The sequence below is a fragment of the Ammospiza nelsoni genome, chromosome 3 (assembly GCF_027579445.1).
Source record: "Ammospiza nelsoni isolate bAmmNel1 chromosome 3, bAmmNel1.pri, whole genome shotgun sequence".
In the NCBI taxonomy this organism is placed as follows: Eukaryota; Metazoa; Chordata; class Aves; order Passeriformes; family Passerellidae; genus Ammospiza; species Ammospiza nelsoni.
In genome coordinates, this window is record NC_080635.1 from 18774324 (window position 1) to 18802036 (window position 27713).

At 42.6% G+C, this 27713-nt stretch overlaps 1 protein-coding gene across 1 annotated transcript; it reads right to left on the minus strand.

Annotated features, from left to right (window-relative positions):
- Positions 1-2: 2 nt before the first annotated feature.
- Positions 3-27702, minus strand: MIA3 (MIA SH3 domain ER export factor 3). The gene is made up of 29 exons (XM_059469594.1): positions 27527-27702; positions 26700-26833; positions 21612-21698; positions 17106-20025; positions 15910-16197; positions 14150-14211; positions 12904-13035; positions 11648-11669; positions 9491-9579; positions 9292-9369; positions 9088-9198; positions 8238-8309; positions 7926-8030; positions 6626-6748; positions 6405-6522; positions 5692-5747; positions 5521-5611; positions 5273-5411; positions 3572-3673; positions 3411-3471; positions 3255-3290; positions 3096-3163; positions 2746-2843; positions 2498-2629; positions 2225-2293; positions 2023-2099; positions 1808-1879; positions 1025-1181; positions 3-663 (listed from the first exon to the last, which is right to left on the minus strand). The coding sequence occupies exons 1-29, from the start codon at positions 27681-27683 to the stop codon at positions 419-421; spliced, it is 5901 nt and encodes a 1966-aa protein (XP_059325577.1). The 5' UTR covers positions 27684-27702; the 3' UTR covers positions 3-418.
- Positions 27703-27713: the final 11 nt, after the last annotated feature.

Sequence of the window (27713 nt, forward strand, 5' to 3'; positions counted from 1 at the left end):
GGTTGGATAGCATTTTACTTAAAAATTTATTTCCACAGGAAATGAATTGATATACATTTTTAACAAAATTAGTTCATTCGCCAACTGGTTACAAAGGCTACATTGAATTAAAACTCTCCACACAAGTACTTCCTTCCTATTGCACTTTTAAAGTAGGTTCAAGTCCATCACAGAAAGGTTCTTGCAGCCCAAGTGGATGGATGAGTTTGTGATCATAAATGCATGTAAGACATCTGTAGCAATGGGATAAAAATTAATCCTGCAAAAGCTGAGATATACTGAAATGAGACCAATAGCTTCAAACCAAGAGCCATTTCCTAGAGTTGTGCACACAGGAGCCGAGTCTGTGGGACCGGCCGGGTGCTGCAGGCATAGATTCTGCACTGGGGATGTGTGCAGTCCTTGGGGCCAGCTGCTCTCAGTCCCTGGGTGCCGGCGGAGGCAAGTCTCTGTTGGGAGAAGGAGCATAGTCCCTGGAAGCCTGTGGGGGTAGCCGAGGGCCTGGAGGATAATCCCGGGGGCCAGGAGGGCTGAGGGGGTGGAAGGGAGGGTGCCCACATGCGTAGCCTCTGGGATCAGGGGGAGGCGGGAGTGGGCCAGGAGGCAAACGTGAACTAGGTAAGAAATCTCTTCCAGCTGGAGGTGGCAAGGGAGGACCACAACCTAGAAGGAAAGGAAATCATGGAGTCAAATCTTGCTTTAACCTAAACAAAGAAGCTCCTGCTTAGTTCCTCAGTTTGTCATTTTCTGGAGCAGCTCTGGAGTGGATCACTGTTGCATGCAGGAATTCAAAGCCCATAAATTATTCTAGGGACTTTTGGCTGCTGGTTTCCATTTCAGAGTAAACAAGGAAAAATACCTTGGCATTAAGGAGCCTTGAGAAAGCCCACCCAATCCAAGCTTACTGGGCCTAAAGCTAAAGCCCATGAAGCATGAGGAAGCCATGTGCTTAGGAAAAGCAGCTGTGGGTGCTGCAGTCAGGCTCCAGGAAGTGAAGTGTCAGCACAGGGCACTGCAGCCATACCTGGGGGCCCAGGGAGAGGCCGAGGCCCGAAGTGCCCCCGCAGAGGAGGAGGTGGTGGTCCGTAGCGAATGGGTGGCGGTGGCGGAGGCCCCATCACTGGGGAGCTCATCAGAGGTGTCCCAAGGAAAGGAGAGGGGCCTTTGGCACCAGCATTACCCTGGGCAAGATGAGGTTACACTTCAGTGAGTTACTGCAGCAGACAAGCACTGACATTGCTGAACAACCCAACCACTTACCCAGAGGCAAACAGGTACAAGGGGGAGAGGAAAGAAAGAAAGAAAAATTACCCCAACACACTCCAAACCACATTAACTAGGCAGAAAACAGGGACAGCTACTGCACCATCATCATCCCTTCTCCCAGAACACTGCTGGCACTACCCAGGAGTGAGTGATTTAGAGAGACAAGTTTGTTAAGATGAAGATCTACTAAAGAAAAGTTCAAGCCCTGTTGAGGTGTCCTTGGTGGACACCCCTTTGGTAAAGGACCTGGAACTTGGAATGATATATGGAATTGTGCGTAAACACCACAAGTAAATCAGCTATAGGATTATTGTTTTAGTCACTCCAAAGAGTTTGCCCACAGTCCTTAAGAAACATCTTACTGCCTCAATCCCACAAAAACCAGAGAGCAACTGCTCATCATTAGAGAAGCCCTTTGAGACAGAGGGGCCAGCCCTTGGTTAGTGCCATAGAGCAACTGTTATTCAGCAGTTCAGAACACCAGGTCTATTACTCCTCTCCATCAAAGCAGCATCACCATGTTGAGCCTTGGAATACTCACTGCAGCTAGTTCCATGGAGGAAGGTGAATCTGTAGTTACACTGGGGGCTTCAGACTCTTTGGGAGAGGGCTGCTTTTGGGGTTTTTTTGAACAGCAAATAGGGTAGTGACAGGATACAGACAAGACAGAACATGATACAGTTAAAGAAGCAGTAGGAAGTAGAGTGAATCACATATTAAAAAGGTTTCCTGATGGCTGAGGTGTTCTCAACTCACCACTCCATCAATTGCTGTGAAAGGGGAAGAGGTTCTTGGCTCACTGCTGATTACGGATGCCACAGCAGGCCCAATATCTAAAAAGAGAGCCATGAGTAAGTGTCCTACCATGCCAAGGGTAGGGAAGGTGGGCTTAAAATTGCCTTTTTGAAGGGAAAGAGTAATGAATAAGTTGCAGTTGGTTGCAGACCCCACAACTTACCAGGAACAGACATCCTTCCAGGCAGCTCTGGAGGCCTTCGTGGGGCAGGGGGGCCATCCACCATTGTACCTTAACGGAAACAAGAACCCAGAGACCCTAAATAACACAAGCCTGAGCTATTTCTTATGAATAAAACCTACCACCAACCACTCATTAGTATATTAATAAAGCAGCTATCAATGTCAACATTCCTAGAACCAATATCTGACCTTAGCGTTCCTGGGTTTGTAGCCTAAGAGGCAATTGTCAAAAAAGGGGAGTTTCACTGCTTACCAAATTCACCCCTCATACCTTCCCTTCGAGGAGCAGGGAGGGGCCGGGCAGGGACATCAATCATCTGTGTAGGGGATGGATTTCCTCCACTCACAGGTGATGGCCCAGAAGAGCCATCTCTGCTTAATGGCCCTGTGCCAAAGAAATAAAACCACTTGATTTACTTTTCTACAGTTTAGCACAGCCCTAAGTTTTTATGATGTTCTGACTCCAAGACCAAAGGTCTTGGGAGAAACAGCAGCATTTACCTCGTCGTGGTGGGATTTGGCGGTCAGGTCTGCCTGGAGTCGGCTTTACAATGACTGGTCTTTGAAGCATGATGATTTTTTGGTTTACCTCTATTAATCTGATTTTGGAAAATAAAGGTCTCTTATTATTATTCAAACAACACATATGAGTTGTATCTATTATAATGTAACAAGACAAACTGCATTATAAAATGTTATAGCTTTCACCAAGAAATGTTATTTTAGCCATCAAAACAGTTTAACAGTAGTTAAAATTATTAACTTAAAAATGCACTGCACATTCTGAGCTTTCCCCCCAGGCAACTCCCATCATGTTCAAAGAGCAATAGAGTGGGCTGTTCTGTACTTACTTCTGTCTCAGGTTGGCTGCTTCTCTTTTCTCTTCAGCCAGAGCTCTCTCAGCAGAGCGGGCAATGAGCTGGTAGGGAAAATTTTGTCAACTGCATTAATGGCACCAATGTGACATCAAATATAAACTGTTGGCATCAGAAAAGGACAAACATTCTTACCCAGTTGTCATGTGCCTTTTTCTCATGAGCAGCAATCTAAGAAGGATAGAAGCCATTTAGTTTTTATCCAACTACCAGTATTTCCAATAACTCACCACAGAGCACTGGAATGATGCAGAAAAAGATGGCACAACAATCAGCAAGCAAGAAGTTTACCTGGTTTTTGTAAGATCGCTCTGTTTTTTGCAATTCTTCTTCCATATCTTGGATCCTTTGCCTGTACAAAAGGAAAAAGAGGGGAAGAAAAGATGTTTGAAAAAATTTTCCTCAGTAGCTGAAATAAATGGAAAATCATAATCTTCATAAATTCAAGTTACTTGTAAACTTTCACTTCCTCAATGGCCAGCATGGCTTTTTCATCTGCAGCACACAATTTCTGCTCCTTCTCCTGACGCTCGTACTCTTCCTGGGTTAGTTTTCTGCATAGAGAAAAAATGCACCATATAGTCCAGCATTCTCCATCTATTACAACTCAAAATCCTGCCAATGACAGTAATATCAAAATCTACAATAATGTGTGAAATCACACAGACAAAAAAGAGATTTTTTTAGAAAGAGAAACAGAAATCCTGACTTTTGAAACCAACAGACAAACCCTTTGTGTATAAAACCTTAAAATTACAGAGTTGACTAGAAAGATTTGTCAGCTTCTGAAGATCTGTCAGAATCTATCAACTGCAGACAGTTCATCCCTTCAGATCCTGTAGTTCTCCTAGCAATGCCAGAGATTGCAATCCAGATTTACAAAGGAACAAATAAGGAAATCCACTGGACTGACACCAACCATGGGAAATGAAGAAATGGATGTGTGGTGAGAAGGGGCAAATTTAGAGCCCAGGTGACAAACACATTCAATAGTTATTAACCATGTGGGAAGCTTTTCCCGAGTATTCTCCATACCAATTCACTGCACAACCAATTTCCAGAGTCTTTTTATAACCTCATGGTTCATAACTTTTTTGATTTTTGATATTTTTCTGGAAGGATTTAAGAAGTCTATAGTGTGTTCCTAACTTACAAGAGCTACCCCACAAAATTGCAAACATTTAACTAATAGCAAGTTAATTATTGCTAATAGCCAGTTCAACGTAATCCATTTCCTTGGCTAAAAGTCAAAGCAGTTTTTCAGAAAAAAAAAAAAAAAGGTGAGATTGCAAGAAGTTCCTCATTCTAATAAAGAAGTACTAACAGGCAGTGTAACAGTCTCCTGTATGTTTTGGGAAGAACAGAAATTCTTCACAGAGGTCAAGATGACATTATCCCTGAAAGATGGGTTACCTTCCACCTCTCCATTCTAAGTTTATTACACATAGATCCATGGAAGTTACAAGGTCAGGCAGTTTCACTACAGCCTCATTTCCCACCCTGTGCTTCCCCCAGCCCACGCACTTAAACCATAGGAACTTCAACTGCTTCTCCATCATAATTTCAGTTTTTCTATGGAATTTAGCTGAGAATGTCCCTGAATCCTATTTTCAAATTTTCCCCACAAAACTGAGATGGTATTACAGACATTGCAGTAAGTAAATAAATTAATGAGGAATGAACACATACAGAACAGATCCTTACCAGTGGCAATTCATTCCTCTCAACTGCCATCACCAATTCAGCCTTCATTGAAGCTGAGAATGCAGCCCTTTGAGAATGCAAGAAGCTCACAAGGCTGAAATACTGAAGTTTCTACATTATGAGAATTAGACTCACTGAATCTTAACGGCCCCTATGTTCCCCTTGACACTTCTGGGTGATGTAACAGAGCAACTGCAGAATTTGCTTGGCCACCCACCCACCCTCTCCAGAAGTTTAGAAGTAGAAGGCTATGTGTTGTGTGCATACTGACAGTCTTTTTAGAGTCTCTGGAACGGTGGCAAAAGTAAAGAAAGGATGCCAGTTTCAGCTGTATTGGAAGAGTTGCCATCACTCATTCCAACCACAACTTCCAAGTTCTTTGAGCCTTCTGAGCAAACAGCATTTGGGCAGTGCCCATGATATTACAGACAGAGTAAGGAAAGGCTTACTTCTGGAGTGCCATCTCCTTCTGCTGGTACAGTTCACCAAGTATCTCCACTTTCTGCCGAAGAGTTTTGCATTCATTTTCCAGTTGAGTTTTGGCTGTATGCAGTGAAGAGGAATCGTGTTCCAATGTTTTTATCTTCTCTGTTGGAGAAGCAGTTGTGGTAAGAACTATGATGGCCACTTACACGCTCTGTTTCTTTTTAAGTCACCAACAGCACTTCATCCTAAGCGGTTATTTTGCTAAACCTACCTTCCAGCTCATGCCTTGCTGTTACTTCATCATTCAGTTTGGACTGCAGAAGATTTCTGTCCTCTTCAACTATGGATAACATTGTTTTGACCTGAAAACAGGAACAGAAAACTTACGATCATGGGAGTAGCAGTAATGTGACTGCAATAATTAGATACTTGTGCAACATACCCTGGAGACATCCATCATCTGCTTAATCTGAGTCCTCATCTTCTCACTCTCAGTATCTAGAAGAGGAAAAGATCTTTGTTTTCCCTGTTTTTTAATCATGAACAAGTCTGTGGACAACTGTTAAAAGTAACACTCCCTACACTTCAATCCCTACATCCTCATATGGTCAAAAGAAAAAAAAAATCAAGAAGTGGGAATTTCCAACCCACATACACTTTAAGTAGAAAAATAGACCAAAGGGAAAAAAAAAAAACCAAAAAAGGATTTCAATACTAGAGATGCAGCAAATACATGTGCAACATCACAAATAACAAACTGCCTCAGCTTTGAAAACATCTATTTTGGTCTTACAGATTTAAAAAATGTGATTACTTAAATTAGTTATTTATCTGGAGGCAAGCAGAAAGCTCATTAAAAATCTATCTCAAAAATAAATGTACCAGAACCACAAAACTGAGACTCTCAGCTTCAGGAATGCTCTTAATTACCAACCTCCATACAGAGTCTTTACAACAGTGTCATTACACTCATGGATTACCTAAAAGGTAATTTAAAAGCAATTATTGACCTTGTAGCCAGTTCCTCCCTTCAGTGAGGGATATTTTGTGTTTGACAATTCAAGCTGGCAGCTCTATATGCATGGATCCCTCTTGTTCCCTCTCTAATATGCCATGAGCACAGCACCACATGATCCTCAGGTGGGATAACTGTACCTGGCAACTCTCCATTGGCCAGATCATCCTCTGGGCTCCACTCATGCCCTCTGTCATCCTTCTTGGCCTCTGAATCCATGTCCAACTGCTTCAGCTGCATAATGCAATTGGTTAAAACCTAGTAAAGAAATCAAAGGTTCAAGAGCCCTGCATATTGTGAAGTATGACAGAATATTCTATGATGCATAATACTGAAAGCAAGCTGATTATACAGAACCTACTTCAATTTCATTTTCTTTGTAGGCAAGTGTCTCTTCTATGTCCTTCTGAGATTTTTGATACAGTTGAATCTGCTCATGGAGCTCAGAATGCCTCTCACTCCAACCTTCAGCTTCTTTTAGCAGCTGTATGAAGCACCAAGGCAAGATGATTATTTGCTGTATTTTTAGTGCATGGTGTATACAATTAAAGTCTACTTTACTACCAGCTCTGGTGATAACTGATCACCATGGGTTTACCCTTTATCACAGATAAAGGGTAAATTTCAATTATCAGGCCATTGGTGTTCCACTGGCAGAACTGGATGCTGGGAATCTTTCTGCAGTTTATTATTAGGTAGCTTTACAAATTTGGCATTTTCTCAGCTAACACCCCAACATCAAACTGCTCACACACCTCAAAATATGAGGAAATTAATTGCAGTCCAGAGGTAATCAAAACACATTCCTTAAAAAGCCACATACTTCACATAGGAAGAAAGAAAACAGATATTTACAATCATTTGGAAAAGAACTGTCCTGACATTCCAGGGCTAAAATTCCTCCCCATTATCTTTGCTTTCTGAAATACTTTCTTGTCTCGGCCATCTTTTACAAAAAATCCTTTCCTTAGGACTTTTCCCCCTGAGAAAGGCCTCAGGAACAAAATGTAAACATTGATTATCTGCTGCTGTGGATGGAATGCAACAGGTGGATCTTTGATTGGCCCATGTTGGATGTTTGTAATTAATGGCCAATCACAGCCCAGATGGCTCGGACAGAGAGCCGAGCCACAAACCTTTGTTACCATTCTTTGCTATTCTATTCTTAGCTAGCCTTCTGATGAAATCCTTTCTTCTATTCTTTTAGTACAGTTTTAATGTAATATATATCATAAAATAATAAATCAAGGCTTCTGAAACATGGAATCAGATCCTCATCTATTCCCTCATCCTGGGACCCCTGTGAACACCGTCACACTTTCTGGCAATTCTTCACCGTTACCTCCTTGAGCCTGGATCCCAAGTGGCAATATTTCCATCATGCCTTGATAACCACCTCAGCACAGACTTTCTGTGACTTTGCTGACAAAAACTCCATCAGGGGAACTGGCAAAGCCTTCACACCAGAGATGTGGCTCAGCTGCACAAACAGCCTGTGCAAGCAGGCACAAAGCATTTGAATTTTATCATGGCAACAGAAAACATGGAATTCCGCCATGTTAAGAAAACAGAGACCTGCTGAGGCTACACTCAAAAAACTAGGAATAAAAGCCAGATATTTTGCTTGAAAGACAAGGTTGCCTGGCCTGGGCATAACTTACCTGCTCCTTGCTCTTTTTTAGTCTAGCATTCTCTTCCTGCACATGATGAAGCTCAGATTTCACCTTTTCTTCACTCAGTTTAGCTTCATTAAGGGCTATCTGCACCTACACACAAAAACAAAAAGGAACAAGAAGACAAAGTCAAACTATAGTGGAGCAACAGCTACAAAAAACCTGGTTAAATGGAAAAGAAAAAGGTACATATGCACAAACAACCTGCAATCTGCCAAGCCAGCATTTTCTATTCCATGGATAAGAATTTTCCTGGTACAAAAACTTGTGACTCTTGAGGGTGTGTAAATAATTCTTTACCTCGGAAAGCTCTGCAGAATGCATAGTGATAGCTTCCTGAAGCTTCTCCAAGGACTTCTGGGTTTCAGAGAGCTAAGAAAAAGATGAACAGTGATTTAGTGTTATCCTGGCACAAACCTCAGCCTGAGTAATGATTTAACCTATGTCTTCTGGAAGCATAAAAGCAAAGTCAAAACATGAACAAACTTCCATTTCAAGCATCCATTTGCATAGCACTACCTTATCGACAAGGTAAGGAATAGAAACACTCAGCAAATTCAAATGAACTTCTTCCCCTGACTCTGCCTGTCTGTGGCCAGGAAATTCTCTGTATACCTGTGCAGTCCACAACGAGAGGAACTGCTATCATTAGCAGCAACCTTTGACCAAAACAAGGCCAAAGAGCTTGTTGATACAGGAAATCAGGCTTTAAAATGAAGAAAGAGAAAATATCTCTGAACAACAAGAAAGAGAGACAGTTCAGAGATCTTTACACTTACTGTAGAACTAAATGCTGCTCTGAGTACAAGAAAATGTCTCTTCCCAAATCAAAGCCTTCAGCTTATATTGCCAAGGAACTTCCTGGCCAGCTAGGAAGTATTAGACTAGCCCATGACTTGAATGAATCTGTTTGTGTGCGAAAGCACATAACCACACAAGTCCATCGAGATCTTAAAAAAAAACCCCAACCAAAATAAATCAACAGACTAATGCTTTGATCTTGGGATAAACATAAAATTTCATTTAATCTCTCTTTTTGTAGGTGGGTCACCTTGTTTGCTCTACCTCTATCTAACCCATCAGGTCATGACCAGCTTTTAGGGCGTGTCAAGCTAATGACAATATAAGACACAAGTGTAATGGTTCTAACCTTTTTCTGTTTCTTCTCATTCTTTCTTCTCTCTGTTTCAAGCATGGTGTGCAGATTTTTCACTTTGTTATCTAGCTGCTGATTTGCTTCTTCCAATTCTTTTACAGTGTCCTTAAAAAAAAAAGGTGTAAAAGACCAACCTAAAGCAAACTATTTTTATTTGTATTGCTGCTTTCAGTTCAGAGACAGTTAACTTTCTCTTACCTTAAGCCCTGCAGTTTCATCTGAGAGAATGTCTTTTTGTTCTTGGGTCACTTTCACAGATTCCTTCGCTTCCTTTATCTAAACACAAACAACCACACACAACTGAGGAAACTGTCAACATAATATAAGATGCTGCACTGACTGCGTAATTAAAGCAATAATAGAAAATTAAGAAACAAACGACAACTTAGAGCAATACCTTTTGATCATATTCTGACAGCTTTTCTAAGATTTCTGTTTTTTCTTGCAGAAGGTTTTTAATCTTTTCAGCAAGTTGTTTTTCAGTCACTAGGAAGAAAAAGAAAGCTTACAGTAACTATACTTCATACACTGGGGAAAAAAACCCAGCTATCATTACTACCACTTCAAGGAATGTTTTCAAGTAATAACTAAAGAATAAATCAGGAGAGTATTAACTCCTTGGCAGTCAACCCTCTCTGCATCTCCAGCTTTCACTTGAAGTCAGAATTGAAAACAAGACAGCAAAGTTGACACAAAGCACAAAGTTCCTGCATCCACTTCACAGAGGCTGCTCCCAGAACTCAGAGCAAAGTAAGGCACTGGCTACACACACTTGAGGTGTGTTGACAGTGAGGATCTCAGAGCAGCCTCAAACACTCAGGGAGATCCAACACCTTCCCTAACAACCACCTTTCTGCTCTATTGAAGCTGAATGTTTCATCAGCAACAGTAAGAGGATGAAAGCTCTGAAAGATCTACTGGGAACAGAACAGAGACAGCTGGGAGACAGCACCAGAAGGTCTTAAGGGGCTGCTCTGCTTGGACCTCAAAAGGACTGTGACCAAGCAGCAGCCTTCAGGCATGCATTAGCTTTTCACCTTAAACAAGCCACCAACCAACTCTTAGGATTAAATGAAAATCATGAACATCCTTCAATTATTTTATTGCAAGTTATTTAAAAAACACCCAGTTGTTGTTGTTTTTCAAGTCCTAAGCCACCTTGACCTGGATCTGACTGCCTCAAGCACCATTTGCTTCACAGCAAACTCTGCAGCACAACAAGGAGTACTGGTTGTTCCAACTGCAACCCACGGAGTGCAATGGCAACTGCTACTCCTCCTTTCCCTCCCTCACGAGGGCTCCTGGGACAGTGAATTCCAGGCCTTTCCCACTCTGGGAAAAGAGAGACAGCAAGTGGCTGCCAAGGTTCAAGACAGCTCTCAGTAGTTTAAGGGAAGCAGCAATCCCTGCATTAGCTTGGCCTCCCAAATTTACTACTGTCATTAAGAGAGCATAATACATTTTTATCCTTGGGACTCCAAATGTAAGTCAGTAGTTTAAAAGCATTTTGGCTCTGTTTTGTTTGTTTGGATTTTTTGCTATGTTTGGAGTTTAAAAGCATTATGCTATGTTTTAAAGCATTTTTGTCACTGTTAGCAATCCTCTATTTGGGATAAAGATGTTAATAACAATGTGGCCTGTATCACGCTTGAAGAATATCTACCGGTTCTGATCTTTAGTAGTTTCTATACAGCATCAAAGAGAAGAGTATTTGGGTGGTGGAATTAAATCCATGTTCCTTGATTTTTTAGGGAAGGCTGCTAAGTAATTTCTGCACCACCAATACCAATATTCTTCCTGCACTACAGAAATCACAGAGATCTAAGATGGGCCTTTTTCAGCTCATTAATTCTACGCTAACTGTGTAGAAGGAAACTGCAGTATAACCACAATGAAACTAGAGAGAAATGACTGGTAAGTAAAATGTGAGGGAGGAAGAAACAGACTATCTATGAAGACAACTCTTCCAATTTGCATTTTTTATTCAATTATGAATTCCAGCAATCACCCTACTTTGATTTTTTTTTCTATTCAGTACACTTAATTTTATAAACCTGAAGCCAGAAAAAAGCTCATGTAAAAAATGATGTGCTGGCCACAGGAATGCCTGCATATTTAGATCTACATTTAAGAGCATCTCTTTGCAAATGCACAGCAGCCAGTTTCAGGCTCCCCTCAATCCAAAAAACAAAAGGAACCAGCTCCTACTTTCTGAGTGAACAGCAAGCAAAGGCACACCCACTTCTGGTCAGAAAACCAAAACAAATTCTGCCCCATGAACCAGTCGTTCACATTTATGTTGAGCAAAGTGGAGATTTTCCTTGACCTTTATTTTACAGGTGCAAATTGCATTGTTTCTCCTGATCAAAGCATTATCAAAGGCAAAATTTAAACCCTCAGATTCAACAAAGTATCATCTACTGTCCAAGCTTACGCTGTAACCTTGGACTGAGCATTCTCCTTGAAAGGGAGTGAAGATGGATACTTGGTCCTCTGAAACAGTATAAATATTCAAAACTAATGTCCAAGCATCAACTACACTGAAGAAACTTACCTTGATATATTCTACTCTTTACCTACAGAAGAGAACAAACAAAAAGATTAGCCATAAAAAGTGATAAGTGAAAAATGTTATTAATATTCCCTATGGAAAAAAAGTGACCACTTCCATGCAGGTTAAAGCAGCATATGGAAAACACATCTATCACTGCCAATGACTGTTGAGTAACACTACAAACGAGCTTAAGCTGCTTTCTAATAAAAGCTCCCAGGCTAAAGCCCTGCTCAGAGCCTTAGTAAAGGTCTGTTTACTCACTCACTAAAGGGACGCTGGTAACTGCCCATAGACAATTTGCACAGAAAATGAAGCCATTTTGTATTAAGCCATTTTGTATCAAACCACAAACTGGCAAGCAGGAAAAAAAACCCTTGCAAACACAAAAAAAACCAACCTTGCATCCCAGTCATGTACCCTCTAAATCACGTGACAGGTGCTTGTTTTGAAATTAACTCCCATAAGAGATGACTTTCAGAAGCCTTTGTCTGCTGTTCTATTAACACTGGTTTCTGCATTTGAAACTGACCCAGTGTACTCAATACCAAAACTAAGCAAGGGAAAAAAACTATCAGTATTGTTACAGAAAAGATGCAGTTTTAGTTTATTTTTGTCAGGCAAATATGAAGCATTCCACAGATTTCTAGAGCATATAATAACTAAACTGTACGGCTGTAAAATAAATTTGCCTATTTGAGTCTCATCTCTCAGCTCCCAAGGAAAAGCACTGCTATAGTTGAGAATTGGTGATAGACTTTTTGTTGCACAGAAAATTATCCATGTAGGAATGAGGACAAATGGAAGAGGCTCTCCAATGAGAATTAATATAATGTTTTTAGGTTTCTAAATGCACTACTTGCAAGCAGCTGAACAACATGAAGTGTGGAGGATTAACTATTTGTTTTGGATATAGCCAACAACATGTTTATGCACATGGAAGGCTTCTCATTTCAAAGATATGCTGACCCTTTCCACAGCATTCTTTATTTACATCATACTCCTCTATGTTGCTTTCGAAATTACCTCTCACTAAGTAATCTTCAATTACCAGCTTATAGAAAATGCTTCTTAGTACTGCAACTTACTTAAGCTATTTAGCCCAGCATTTAGCTCCCATCAATGCTCTAAACAGAAAAAGTAAAACACAAAAGACTATATATTGCTTTGACTTCAGTAATGCTGAAACAGTTTAACCATACAAAGGACCATTCAGCTGGTGAAACATCAGCAGGCTTGCAAGCATGAAGTATACTCACTGAAAGGCAGGTTCTCCAGAAAAATATAGCAAGTGTGAAAATTCCCACTAAGGCAGTTATAATAACGGGCTCCCATGGAAGTCCATGGAAATCAGGCCCAGGACGCATTTCCTCAGGCAGCGTGGCGACCAACTGCAAACCAACAGCAGTGACAGCTATGAGTGTGTCTTCATTAAATAGGGGGGTAAAACAAGCAGTTTGACAGATGCTTTTATTCCCCTCATAAAACCAGAGAACTATCTGAAGGTTTCCTGCAATTTCTCTGCAAACTGAAAATTAAGAAAACCACAGAGCAGCCTAGTGCTCATATTTCAGTGCAAAACTCTCGAGTACCAGGACACCTGATAGTGACAGTCTGCTGGCAAAAAAAAGCAACACCAAAATAAGTACACACTGATGTGCACAATTTGCGTTAGATAACACGACCTGTTTCCAAATAAAGCTATATGGATGGAAAACTATAGAAAACAAACCCAAACAGTTTTACATCTGGATGTCTGTACCAACGCAGTGCAAATGGCTCAGATCTCCCAGCTGCTGCCCCTGTCAGAGGGTCATATGCCGTGAGTCTCCTCCTCTATCTGGAGGTCAGAGAGCACCTGGGGAAGGTGCGAATGCTTGCTACAGGTTAAGGGGCTCACAGTGACACGGCATGGCGCTCAGGAAACAAACTGTGCAAGCCACACGGAAGCCGCTGCCTTCTCCCTTCCTTTCTTCCTACTTACCCTCTCTCTCCCTACCTTTTCCACAGCCGGTAGAGGGGGGAACAAAAAGGAGAACGCACACCTGCCCCTGCAGAGTCCGGCCGGGGGGGCGAGCTCTCCCCACCATCCGGAGAGGCCAGCAGCGATCTCTGACGCCAGCGACCGCCTCCGCTCCCGCGGGATTCCCCCACATTACGGGCGGGGGGCGCGAAACGCCAGCCGCCCTCACGGCGGGGTACGCCGGGGTGACCGCCTCAGGGACCCGCCTCACTCGGGGTAAGTGTGTCACCGCCCGGGTCGGGCCGCCGAAACACCTCCGCCGCGCCCGCCTCCGTTTCCCTGCCCTCACCTGGAACAGCCTCCGCCGCCCCGAGGGCTCCTCCACCGGCCACCCGCTGCCGCCCGCGGGATCCATGGCGGCCCAGGAGCGCCAGGCACACGTCAGCCCTCCCTCCCTCCCTCAGGCCCCACCCGCCGCGCACCGCCCCTCGCGGCCTCCCCGCCCTCGCCCGCGTCACACGGCGCGCGCCGCCGCCACTCACCCGCCGCAGCAGCTCCCGCGCCTCGCCCAGGGCCCCCCGCCAGGCGGCGCCCGCATCGGCACCTGCAGGGCGAGAGGGGAGCGGCGTCACCGCACGGGGCCACACGGGAGCCGCCGCGGCCACCACGCTGGAGGACGGCCCCCGGTGCGCCGGAGCACTGGGGAAAGAGGCAGCGAGCCCTTGGGAAGTGCGCTGATATTCCACAGGCGGCGTTAGGAGGGGTGCCGCAGGACAGGACAGGGCTGTGCGGCGACAGTGCCGAGCCTGCCTCAGGCAGAGCACAACACGCAGCTCCTCCAGCCGTGAATCAGAGCAGCACACACTCTTAAATTCCTAACCGCGAATCCTTCCAATTAGTTCCCAGCAGTGTTCACAGAACCACAGAATATTCTAAGTTGGAAGGGACCCACAAAGGACTGTCAAGTCCAGCTCCTGGCCGTGCACAGGACATCCCCAAGAATGACACCATGTCAAACACTCCTGAACTCTGTCAGTACTCTGTAAGTATGGCAAAAGCTTTAAACCATCTCCAGCTTTGCCCTGGCCTGAATACTGGCCTCTCCTCTTGCTCCTTCTGCCACACGTCTGGGCCAGCAGATTCCACAGCCACCTGCCCAGCCTGTTGTCACACCACGGAACAGCAGCTGTGACCAGCCATTCTACCATGGTGCACCTTGTTACTTCTCAACACTTCTACCAGCCCCACCTTGTTACTTCTCAACACTTCTACCAGCCCTCCTAAGAATTCCTGCCAAGTAGCATTTAACCACATTTAAGGAAAAAAAGGAAAATGGTCTAAAATACAGCTGGACATCTGAATACTTAACCAGCAGCTTATGCACTAGCCATTTAAAATTTCTTAATTTTCTTGGCATTCAACCTAGAGCTTCCTTCAGATCTTAGAAGCTGCTCAAAAGCACTTGGCCCTGGAGATGGTACAGCACCTCAGCAATGTACAAAAGCTAAAGAAGACGTGCCTGGATTTTTCCTAAATGCTCAGTGGAGAGAGAATTATTAAGCATAATCAGAAGTGAAGGCAGAACAGCAAACTGAGAGTAGCACTGAGAATACAGTCAGATTGTTTCATACCAAAACAGAGCCAGGCAAGAAGACAGTAACAGGATCCCTCCTTAGCATAATGATGAGACAGCACTCTAGCTCCAGAGGGATAAGGCCTCATGCAGAGGGAGCCAAACATTTCTCCTACTCTAACACAGAGAGAAATTATTGAGCTGCCTGAGGGGGAAGCTACACACCACCTTTCCTGGAAAGTAATATGGCCCAGAGACATGGGCTAAAAAAGAGGGCAGACTATTCTGTGGGCTGTCCTGTCTATAGAAAGTGACCTTTAGGCTGACAATCCCTGCAAAAGAGGATGAAACCTGGGCTGATGGTGTGCTTCCAGGGATTTCTGCTTTCTCCACTACCATCCTGAGACACAGTCCACAAGCCAGTCATCCTGAGACACAGTCCAAAGAGCTCTAACTCTGACACTCACAAGAGCACTTTCCTTTTTCCTACATTGCAAATCATAGTAGAAAAACTGCTGTGCTAAATCTGTAGAGCAATTGTAAATAATATTATACAGCAACATAGTACTGCCACTAGAGGGACTGTCACGAATCAGGGAAAGCCATGAGGATTACAGCAACATAAAATAAAAGTATCAATGAAAACTCCTGCTATTTGCCTAAAAATCCTTTAAACCATGCATGTCTTCAAGAGCAAAAGAATAAAACAAGCCAATCCCAAATGGTTACCTTCAGCAATGTGTTCGCTGGCATTCTCTCCTGATTCAACTGACCCAAAGGAAGTATCTTCCAGGAGTAATCCTCTTTCACTGTCATACCCTTCTTCAGCTTCTCTATTATCTGAGAAGTTGGCCTCTTCATGCTCAGGTGGAACACTGACAGCCCTCTCCTCCTCCTCCTCAGTAGGCTGCTCTGGCCTCTTATCTTCAATGAGCTGTGGAAATTCCTGATTGCCCTCAACAATGGTATTCGGGTTTCTGGTGGAAACACTATCATATTCAGCCTCTTTTGCACCATCTGTGACAGGCAAGGAGATATGAATTAAGCACTGAGCTAATGTGTATTACTTACTCACAGCTACCTTCAGTGAAATGCTGCATGTAACCAAGCTTTCTTGACACTTTTAAAAGTGTCAAGCTTGTGTATTGCTTCCAGTATATTCTCAATCAACTTTCAGTAACATCTAATTAAATGTCTGTATGAAATTCATGCAAGATATCAACCACTGATCTTGCAGTGAAACACTGCAAGGTGAAATATTTGCATCATTTGTGACCTTATCAAAAATCGCATACTTAACATGTACTACTGTAAGAGGAGCCTGACTAAAAGTGTATCTTAACATCTTGCACACTAATAGAAAACCCAGTAAGTTTGCAAAAGACTCTACCTCTGGTTCTTGCCCAATCAAAAGATGTTTGTTTGTTATTGCTACTTATGCACTCTTATATGAATGTGGGCAAAAATATGATTATAAGGACATATGAGACTTTAGGTGCCTGCATTTAGTACCTGCGTTAATCACCAGATCTCTCACAATCAGGTGATGCAGGGGGAAAAAAAGCCCTCCACAAAATTCTGCAGATTAGTGTATGTGAATCCCTGTTTCTTAAGGAGATACAGACTTGTCCTGAGTGGCTCCTTACGACCATATCCATGCATGAATCTCAATTATCTTACACAGAACTCAGTCCATAAGAACAGGTGGGATGAACTCAATATCTTACCTTAGGATTTGTCCCTGAGCCACTCTCATCACAATGCTAAAAATATGCATTAAAAATAAGCAAAATCCCAGGTTATTGCACAAGACCTCTTTAGATTCTACTCGCTCACCCTCTTCTTAAAGTTTCTCTGTGTTAGTGTTCCTTGAGACAGGGTTTTACTTCCATTTCATCTATTTATTAACTGGTTTAACATCCTACCTTGAATGTGCAGCTGGTCATCTTCCTGTTCTGGAGGAGAAGCAAGTGGGACACTCTCACCAGCAGATGAATATTTACTTCTTAATGAATATATTAACTCTTGAATATCATCCATCAATGCACTCTCCTCATCATACAAATCCATCTCCTTCACCACCTCCTCCTTATTTTCTGCTGCCCTGGAATCCAGAACTTTTCCTACAACATCCATAATGCTCGATTCTGAAAACTCCAGTATCTCATCCAGAGCTTTCTCAATATCTTCGTTATTGTGGCTCGACTTCTGAGCAAGCTCCATCTCCACTTTCATGTCATGGAACATGGCTTCAACCCTTACTACGTGCTGGAGCCCAAGGTACTTCTGTAGGCGCATCACGCGCTTTTCATCCAGGAACTCTCTCATTATTGAGAGCCGCTTCACAGACTCACTGAAGTCTGTTACCATGTCACTGGTGGCTTCTGAGCTGTCTGCAGGGCTGGGGACAGATGCAGATTGCTGGTGGTCATTTCTTGTTTGCCCTAAATTTTGCACCTCCTTTGAGTCTTTATGTAAAATGTCCTCTGGGAGACGATCTGTCCTTTGGTCAAGGTCATTGCTCTCTTCTGTGTGAGGAGATGGGAAATTATGTTCATCCACAGCTGATGGTTCCTCAGGTTCAGAAAAATCCTTGTCAGCTTCCATGACATGTTGCATCTCATCCAATTTAGCATCTTTTCTTACTGATACGTCAACTTGTTTGTTCCAAATCGCGCTTGCATTTTGCATGCTGATTGTTTTATCCTCCTTAGGGAATGAGTTTGTTTCCTCTCCTGTTCTGTAAGTAGGATTTGGGGTTCCTGAAACAGCTTCACTGAGTCCTTCTAATTCAGGATTTGTATTTTCACCACCTAGTGTATTACCCTGGGCATTTGCAGCCCTTGCTTGTGACAACTTTGCACTTGCTGCATTCTCATCTTCCAGCAGCTCATCATCCACTTGTTTCAGATCAGGGTCATCTTCAGCATGTGGCTCTTCAGACTGCAATTCTGCTCTTTGTGTTGTTTCTTTAGCTAAATCTTTGCCAAGATTTCTGTCTGAGCCTGCATGCTCAGGATGAGCAGTTCCTTGACGAGTAAGATTATCTGTATTAGTGTTCTGCGTGGCGCTTTTTGATTTTTCTTCAGGGGAATTTTTCTTGGCACTTTCTTTAAACACTAGCATCTTGCCAGGATTTCTTGACAGTTTTTCATTCACATCTGCCTCTGAATACTCAGTCTCATTTTCCCATGGCCTAGGTTGCTCAACAGCTCCACTATAGCTTGGGTCTCCTTCCTCTGGAGGGGTTTCTTTCAGCTTTCTCTTTATTTCCAGTTCTTTGTTAGAAGAGGCAGGATTTTTATTTTCATGATCAATTTTCCCTACTTGTTTTAAATCTTCTTCATGTTTGAGAAGTTGTTTTTCCACAACGGGCATTTCATGCTCCACTTTCTGTCTCAAGAGGTCAATATCCCCTAGGTCATTTTGAGATGCATTTTTTACTTCCTCCACTGGTTTGGCTGAAACATCAACTGGAGGCTTGTTCTCAGCTTCTCCCTTCTCCATTGTTTTCTCCCATGGTCTTTTGTACTTTAAATCACTTTCCAAGGACTCCTCCGAGGTATTGTCCTCAAACTGTTTCTCACTTTTCTCTATTGAAGCAAGTGGAACTCTTTCAGGACTTTTATTGATATCATCATCAAATGGTTCTGAAGCATCTTCCTTGTTTTTAAGAAATGATTTGGACTCCGGAGCACTGCCTGGACTAGGCAAAGCGTGAGGCACAGCTATACCTTTCAGTGCTGCAGAATGTGACTCTGTTCCATCAGTGAGCTGCTCTTCCAACTGTTCAGTTTTGTTGGCCTTTTCTTTTGAATCCATACCACCTGTACCCACAGGTTCCTTTCCAAGGAGTTGTTTGGAGAGATCCTCAGGCTGAGTTGTTGCTGGTGCTTCTCTTTTACCAATTAGCACAACCTCCTCCCGTTTCTCTTCTGTTTGTTTAGATTCAGACCTGTCTACACTGCCACCCGAGTTCCTGCTTCTACTGAAGGCATCCTTAAGAATTAATGCATCTGAATCACATTCCTCCCCATTGTCTCTTTGGTTATTTAGCTTTGTAGCACCCTTTGCATCTTCATCGGGTTTGTGATATTGTGACTCCACGTCATTGTTTCCATCATCTTCTAAATCCACAGGGGATGTAATTTCATCCTCTGCCATAAAAGACAGCAAAGGGATTTCTGCAGACTGATCTGCAAACTCTGGCTCCTCCTCTTCATTGTGAGGATTAATGCTCAAATCTTCATTTAAATCATCTTCCAGTGACGTTACAAGGCGAGTCACTTCATCATCTGATACAATAGCATCAGCAGTTGAGCCAAATTTTGTTTCTAAGTTCACAGAGAGTTCTCTGTTTAAAAGTGTATAGGCATTGACTTCATTCTCTTGGTCAAGTTGGCTGGTTTCACCCTGAGGAATACTAGTGTTTTTGGTATTTTCACTTTCTAGCCCTTTTAATTTTCCATGTAGCATTCCTTTCAAGTGCTCATGTGCAATTTGATCTCCCTGAGAGTTTTCTTTGTGACTACTGACACTGGAGTCTCCCCCAGTATTTTCAGTTCCTTCTGTATGAGAATTGTCAACTTTGTCTGTCAAGACAAGGTTTTCCTCTTCATCGCTTCGCTCAAGATTGTCTGTCTCCAAAGCGCCAAGGGACTTTCCTCTATCAGTCTGTTCTGCCTCCTTATCCTTCTCAATTCCTTCAGCTGGTTTTGTCCCTGGATCACTCAAATCAGTTTCCCCTTCATTTGCTATTGTATCTTGCAATGACTTCAGAAGTTCATCCACATTATAATTATCAAAGTCATCCCTTCCTCCATCAAAGCAAACAAAGTCTGTTTCCTGAAATGAAAAACAACATGCAGTCAAAAAATATTATTTCCTTTATAGCAGTAATGAGACCAAAAACATTTACCTACTTAAAGAGAGATGCAGCAGCGAAGTAAATTATGTTTATCACATAGAATTAACCCTTTGACTCCTTAACCAAAGCTCCATTTGAAATCAGTGGAGGTTTTGCCCAAGGACTCATAAAAAAACCTAAATAAAGAGGTTTTGCAGGAACAAAGTGTAAGGCAGCAATGGAGGTGGCAGTTTTACACTACACTCATCACGACATGTACTGAATGAAGAACAAGCCTATTGCTGAATGCCAGTGAACAGAAGAACACAAATGTAGCTAAGCTCGTGTGTCACAACCTCTATTAACAGGTGTCCCCTTAAAGGACCAAGTCCTCCAAGCAGGAGCTCCCTGTCTGTCATGCAGTTTCTGAAAAATAAATAGAAGCAGTGTGAGACACAATTTCATAGAACCATAGAATGGCCTTGGGTTGAAAAGGGTTAAAAGGTCACCAACTCCCTGCCATGGGCAGGGACATCTTCCACTAGACCAGGTAGCTCAGAGCTCCATCCATCCTGCCCATGAACACTCCCAGGGACGGGGCATCCACAATTTCTCTGGGCAACTTCTTTCAGTACCTCTAAAGAATTTCTTCCTAATATCTAATCCAAACCTGCTCTCTTTAAATTTGAAGCCATTCCCCCTTGTAGTCCTGTCACTACATGCTCTTATAAGAAGTCCCTCTCCATCTTTCTTGTAGGCTCCCTTCAAGTACTGGAAGACTGCAATTAGGTCTCTCTGGAGCCTTCTCTTTTCCAGGCTAAACAATCCCACATCTCTCAGCCTTTCCTCATAGGAAAGGTGCTCCATCCTTCAAATCACCTTGGTGGCCTCCTCTGGACTCATTCCAAGAGGCTGATGTCCTTCCTGTGCTGGGGACCCCAGAGCTGGATGCAACACTGCAGGTGGGGTCTTACCAGAGCAGAGAGGCAGAATACCCTCCCTTGCCATGCTACCTTGGATGCAGGATTCACTCGGCTTTCTGTGCTGCAAGCACACCGAAAGCTACAGCCTCAAAAAGGCTTTACTGACACAACTCTGGAGTTGCTGCTATTAGTGCATGAAAGCCAGTCATGTGTGAAAGGGTTGCAGGACCAATTCCAGAATCAAAGGGCTGAGTGTACCCAGTTTTGTTTGCTTCTGACAGTACTTTAAACTTGGAAAGTTTGGGAAAAGAAGCCATTTTGATTACACACCAGAAGGCCTATGTACTAGCCAGCTATCAGGATGCATAGAGTTCAATGCAAACAGATTTCTTTAGAAGAAAACCATAACATTTGAGGAAAGAAAGGTCAACACCCACATTTTGGGCTGATGCTTTCACACCTATCCACATACAGAGCTGCACAAAGATTCTACCCCCCATGCATACATGTGTACCTTTGCAAGTATGTAGCTGCTTACTAACAAAAAGTTACTAAAAATCACTAGTATTCCAAATTTCTTTCTTGGGAATTTTACTGAATGCCGAGGTAAGAAACAGTAAAACCCCCAACTGAAGAAGAAAAACAGAACAAGTAAGACTTACATCTGTTGGTAATTCTAGCTCCTCACTGGAATAGTTATGATTTATTTCAAGTAAATCCTTTGGAAAATATCCAAAATCACTTCCAACCTGCAAAAGAACAAACATGAATGAAAAACAGTAAAGAAGGTTTAGAAATGACATGACTATGTAAAAAATTGCAGGCACCATTAGCAAATATGTTGAACTGACTCTCAAGTATTCTAAATGAAGTTTAACACAGTGAATAAAAGAAGACCAGTGATGCTTTGTTTATGCCAGAGTTTTCACTGAGGTTTCACATTTCACAACCTTGTGAAGCTGGTTTAAGTTTCACAGTTCATGTTTTAAAGCCTGACTTATAACAAATTATTACGAGAGTTGGGAATAAATCCCAGGCCTTCTGACTCAATTGCTTTAACTGGTATTGTGCAGGCACCAGAAGCACCACACACACCTCAAGGATTTTCTCAAGTAGCAAGCAGAAGAGGATCTTTGACTAATAAGATTTACATCCACGCACAATATTATAGCCCAAAATACGCTCACCTTGTAACTTATGGAAAAAAAATTCTTAAAGCAGATTTTAGGGAAATGCAAAATTGCATCATTTTAAAATGCAGAATTAATAATTTAAAAACCTGTCTGGAAAATATACCTCCTCCTCTATGAAAGCATTGTTTCTCTTCAGTGCCTGACACAAGCAAAAAAATCAGTCACAGAATGGTGATTTTCAATGTGCTAAGGCAAGGCAAACAGTGGAAGACAAGAATCTCTTTTATCACTCACCAGATATGATCTACACAGAGTAATGTTCACACTTAAGAGTTCTGAGAACGGCTGTCAAGAAGCCAATATTAATAGAATGCAATCACTACCCTGATTAGATAATTGAGGTAATTAGAGTCTGGTGGAAACACCTAGAAAGGTACAAAGTTCCTAGACAACCTAAATATCTGGAAAATAAAAGTGGTATTAAAAAAAAAGAAAAATAAAAGAAGAAATTAGTACCTAGTAAATAATATGTACTTCTCATTCAGATCTTACCTTGCATAGTTGGTATCTCTGAAGTTAGTTACATATGTATTAAGAAATCCCACACTGTTCCCTCTCCACCTTTTGTAAATACATATTGCTCTCTTACTGAAAACAGATCATGTATGCATGATTATTATTGGGAATTATGTTTACTATTGAGAATTACCAATGGGAATGGGAAATTAATTTAGACAAGTCACATCAAAAGCTTGTCTTTGTGTAGTACACTAGAGTTTAATTGTAAATTGGCTTATTTTTCTCTCTAAACTTCAACTCTAGTTTTTAATTATCTTACTGAAAACAAAAGTTAGAGCTTCAAAGCCTCCTTACAGACTAATATCTGTAACAACCATTATAATCAGGGATCACAATGTGAAACTCCTTTATTGCAATCCAAGCTGCTGACCATTCATGTTCTCTGTAGTGACCCAGTTTGCCACTTCTGTGGTTTATAAGCCATATGGGATCTGCCTGCCCAAAATTTCATCTACTTCTCTCCTTACAAGTCCTCTCTTATAAGGGAAAAAAAATGCCTCATTGTGCAAATAAAACAAACATTCATTCTCTTACAGACATGACAGAGGAAAGGGATTATCAATGCCAAGTGTATAAGGGAGAAATAACCACTCTCTTCCTGGCTAAAAAGTTGTGCATGGACAAAACACGTGGCATGGCTGTGTGTACAACATCTGCCTCCCCTGGTGCCCACATGTCACAGGCAGCTGCTGCAGATTCACTGACCAAGAAGCCACACTCTCACATCATCTATCAGAAAACAGACAGCTGGGGAAGATGATGTTCAAATCTTTTTAATTTTAAAGCCCACATCCCTAAAGCACAGGTAACTAAAACTTCGGAACACAGGGCAAAGAAGAGCTGGTTTGCACCTGCTGAGCATTGGCAGCGTTAAGAAAACACAGTATTGCCCTGACCCTCTGAGTTCTCCAGAAATATTGTCTTCCTGTTTTACTTAATTTTATCCATCCTGTCTTCTTTTCTTCTAACCTATATACAAGATTTGAAAACAAACAAACAAAAACAAAACAAAAAACAACACAAAGAAGACACAATCTGCAGTTAAGTCTATTTCTTGTAATATGAGGCCAGAAATGTTTTTTTTCAACCTTGAATCAAAAGTATTAAGTTCATCCCCTTGCCATAAGATAAAATAACAACCTTAAAGTGTCTTTAACAAAATGTTTTGTGAAAAGGAGCAGGTTTTTCTTTGAATGATCTGAAGTACTTTTGGAGTTTTGAACCCTGCTAAAGTGAGGGCAGAACACAGGAAAAATGCACAGGAGTCTATACAACAACTTGATGGTGTAAGCAACACAACATTGATACTGAAGAGGAGACTGATTTACAGCAGAACACTGTGCAGAGGACAAGAGCACCTGATATGCTCTATCTCTTGGCTTTGGGGGAAAAAATCAAGCATTTTCCTGCAACTGATGTATTAATGAAATTCATAACATAAAATGACTATTAAATAATGGTCATAGAGTATTTTCCAAGCATTTGGCTTTGCTTTACTATTGAGGTTTAGAGAGCTCTGCTAAAAACTACAGGCCATATAATGCACAGTATACATATTACAGCTGAGTTCCAGAATTTTGTCACATGTAAAATATCCAGTGAACATAGTGTGTGCTCTGTAAGCAATTTAGTATTCATGACTGGCATCACAAAATAAAGGAACTATTTTGTCAAAATACAATGTGTTTGCTGGCACAAGGAAAAAAAAAAATCAGCAATGACTCGAAAAGGGTGGAGTGAATTAGAAAACCAAAGGCAAATAAAGCCTAGTCCCAACTGCTATAGATTTTTCAGCCTTGGTGAAAGGCTCCTTTTCTTATCAGGTCATCTCCCTTCAGGTCAGAAATACTATTGTATTTCTCATGGCTTCTTCACATTGATTTTGGAATTAGAATCTGTATTTACAACTTGTTTAAAATAAGCCCCAGGTTGCATTAGTTGAAGCTTCTCATACACATATTCCCCTAACCTCTGCTCACAACTGACAATAAGAACTCCAGTAAGCCCTTGATTTCAGAGCTTCTATTCTGCCCTAATAAATCCTCTCACAAAAAAACTTTGGAGAATGGAAAAAGGCAGCATGTTATATGGATGGGATCAAATAATGCACACAAAGCCCACATGAAGTCACGCAATGAGATCCCAAAAGGGCCATGGCAGAAGGAAGTATGCCTTCCATGGCATTGGAATTCTTTTGATGGCAGACCTCACTGGGTAGCCTGGTTTTAATTAGCAAGCAGCAGCTTGCCCCTGGCTCCAAGACTTCACACAGCAGGCATGGCTGGCCTGCATAAATCAAGCTGCCCAGCCAAACCTGGCATGAGAAATCAGGCTGCCCAGCCAAATCTGACACAGAAAGTCACGGTACAGGAGAGACCCCAGCGCTGTATGTGAGTCAGGGGCAGCTGTGCCAGTGCCCTACTCAAAATGGAAAGGCAGGCACCTCTGACCCCGCTGCAGTGCTTCCACGCTGGTTGTTGCAGTGTTATGATTAAAGCAGCAGCAGTCAATCCAAGAGGGATAAAAGAAAAAAAGGTTATAGCTACCAACCAAAAGGAATCAGTCTGGCAGCACTGCCCTAAAAGGAGCATGGAAAATCGTGTAACACGGTTGAAAAATTACAACAAATAAAATGGAGCTTGGGAATTCTTTCCAACCTGCCAACTGCAGCTTTTACTTTAAACTCAAAGCAAACATCCTTTTAACTTGGAGACACACCTAACTGTTGCATGAGCTGCCTATCGGTGAATAATTAAACTGAATATTAACTCAGCAATTACCTTAACCTGCTGTCTGATCTTGCAGCCTACATTATGCCTTGTTAGAGGATGCAAAATTGGCCCCATGCTGCTACTCTGCATCTCAAGAACTGGCAGCCCTGGAAACCTGTACCAACTAATTACCCAGATTATTTATGGTACAGTACATGTCAGAAGGGAATTACCAGCATGATAGAATTATTAACTCTTCTTTAACCACGTGCTGCAGTTTTTCTGTTCACTTCTGTATCGTTTTAATTGGATTCAGCTCCTACTGAGAGCTTGGCTGTCCACGCCCAGCCTGAAGTGGTTACAGACACAGATACATCCCGATTTTCACTAAACCACTGGCCCCACAGTCAACACCCAGGTGTGGTTTCAAGCACCCAAGACCACTGTCAAGACTGTTTATCCTTTGTAGAAAACTAGACTAAGAAAAGAGGTTGAAGTAAACAATTTAGACACTAAAAAGGATGTAAGGGAAACATGAGGAGGAAGCAACAGGGACTAGGTCTAAGCAACTTCTGGATTGCCAACACTTTCAAAGGAAGCCCGGAGAAACTGCTCTTCCTCCATGGTATCTCAGTTCTGCCTCTGCCAGGCAAATAAGGTGCTTATGAAAGTCGAGAGGAGCTTCCTATGAAGCAACTGCAAGTATGGTGATGTTCCTTCCCCATTAGCAGAAGCCTCTCAGATTGTCCAAGGACGATGACTCAGACAAGGCCACTACTCTGCAAGATACAGCAGAGCTAAGAGACCTTTTAGAAATCAAATTTCCCCTAATCCTTTCTAGTTTTACTACTTATTTTTCCTCCAACTCTGTAAGCACCTTAGATAAAAAGGGGAAGAAGGCAGATGAATATTAGGATGAGAAGCACAATTAAATCATGCACATGCATTGATCTTTAGCAGGATTACAGAGTGCAGTATGAGACCACATCACGGGAAAACACAAGCACAGGCTTAAGCCTGCCTAAATGGGAAGGGAGGCTTAGCTTCCAGGTGGCCCTGTAGCCACCACCACTGACAGTGCTGCAATAGGAGGTTTTCAACACAAAGGCAGTTTTCTAACAGTTTTTAGACACATTAGAGTTACCCATTTTTCATAGCACTCAGGTTTGATCACACCTCATCCTATTTCCCACCGGCCTCATGACAAACCAGCATTCTCTGTGTTATTTAGCCATGTTCAAAACTCCAAGCATTCTCTTACAAGGCAAAACAAATGAGAACCGATTACCAAGAAGAGCAAACAGAAGAAATGCTCTACAGTACTTACGCTTCCAGCCCAAAGCTCAGTGGATTCTCCTATTAGTTTATAATATACATACACTGCTTCTCCTTTCTTAAAATTTACAAAACGACAATCCGGACCTTTAAAATCCCGCACGGCCTTCCCTCGGCACATTAACACTGTCCAAAGAAAACAAAGAGAAGAGTATTACTTTAAAAATAATTTACATGAAAAATGTCTTTGCTAACTGGCAGTAAACAAGACCTCGCATGCATCACTTTGCTATTTTCCAGACTGGGTCAAGAGATAAGAAAGTAAATTGAAAGTATAACTAAGAAATTAATAAATTAATAAAACTATAACTAAATTGAAAGTATAACTAAGAAATTTTTAGCTGTAACTAACACAAACAAACAAGCCAAGTTATAACCAAAAAAAGAAAAAAAAGGCAAGTTATAGCTAAAAAAGTAAAGCAAGCACTCTAGTCAAGACAAGGGTTTGACAAAGCGCGGGAGAACTATACTTCAGGTGTGAGCTATGAAGCTTATCATTAATGTTAAATCAGAAAGACGACATCTGTGTCCCAGCGAACCGGTCCTGAAATTATTCCAGAGAACACCCAGAGAGCGGGTTTATCCTGAGAGGGCTCTGCAGGGGGGGGGGAGGTGGGAACCACACAGGGAGCAGCGAGGATCGGAAAACTTGGCCGAGTAGAGAGGGAAGGCGCGCGTGGGCGTCGCGTTCCCGTTTTTTCGATTCTCCCCAATTTCCGTGCCAGAGCCGGCGGAAGGAAGGAGCTGAGGGAAGAGCCTCCAGGAGGCATCTTCGCCCACAACTCCCTCGCCGGGGCCGTGCCCGCCGCCCCCACTCACTGCTGCACTCGAGGTCGGCGCAGCGCTTGCGCTCGGCGAAGCGGCGGCCCAGGTCGGCCGCGGCGGCGGCGCAGCGCGGGCTCGGAGGCGGCGGCGGCAGCAGCAGCAGCAGCAGGGCGAGCAGCAGCCGGGGCTCCGGCGGCGAGGCTGCAGCCATGTCGGCGAGCGCCGCGGAGGGAGGGAGCCG

Coding starts and splice junctions, on each gene's coding strand:
- MIA3 (XM_059469594.1), bottom strand. CDS start 27,683: ATGGCTGCAGCCTCGCCGCCGGAGCCCCGGCTGCTGCTCGCCCTGCTG. Junction 26,834..27,526: donor CGCCGACCTCGAGTGCAGCA/GTGAGTGGGGGC, acceptor TTCTTTGGACAG/TGTTAATGTGCCGAGGGAAG. Junction 2,630..2,745: donor CCAAATCCCACCACGACGAG/GTAAATGCTGCT, acceptor TCTTTGGCACAG/GGCCATTAAGCAGAGATGGC.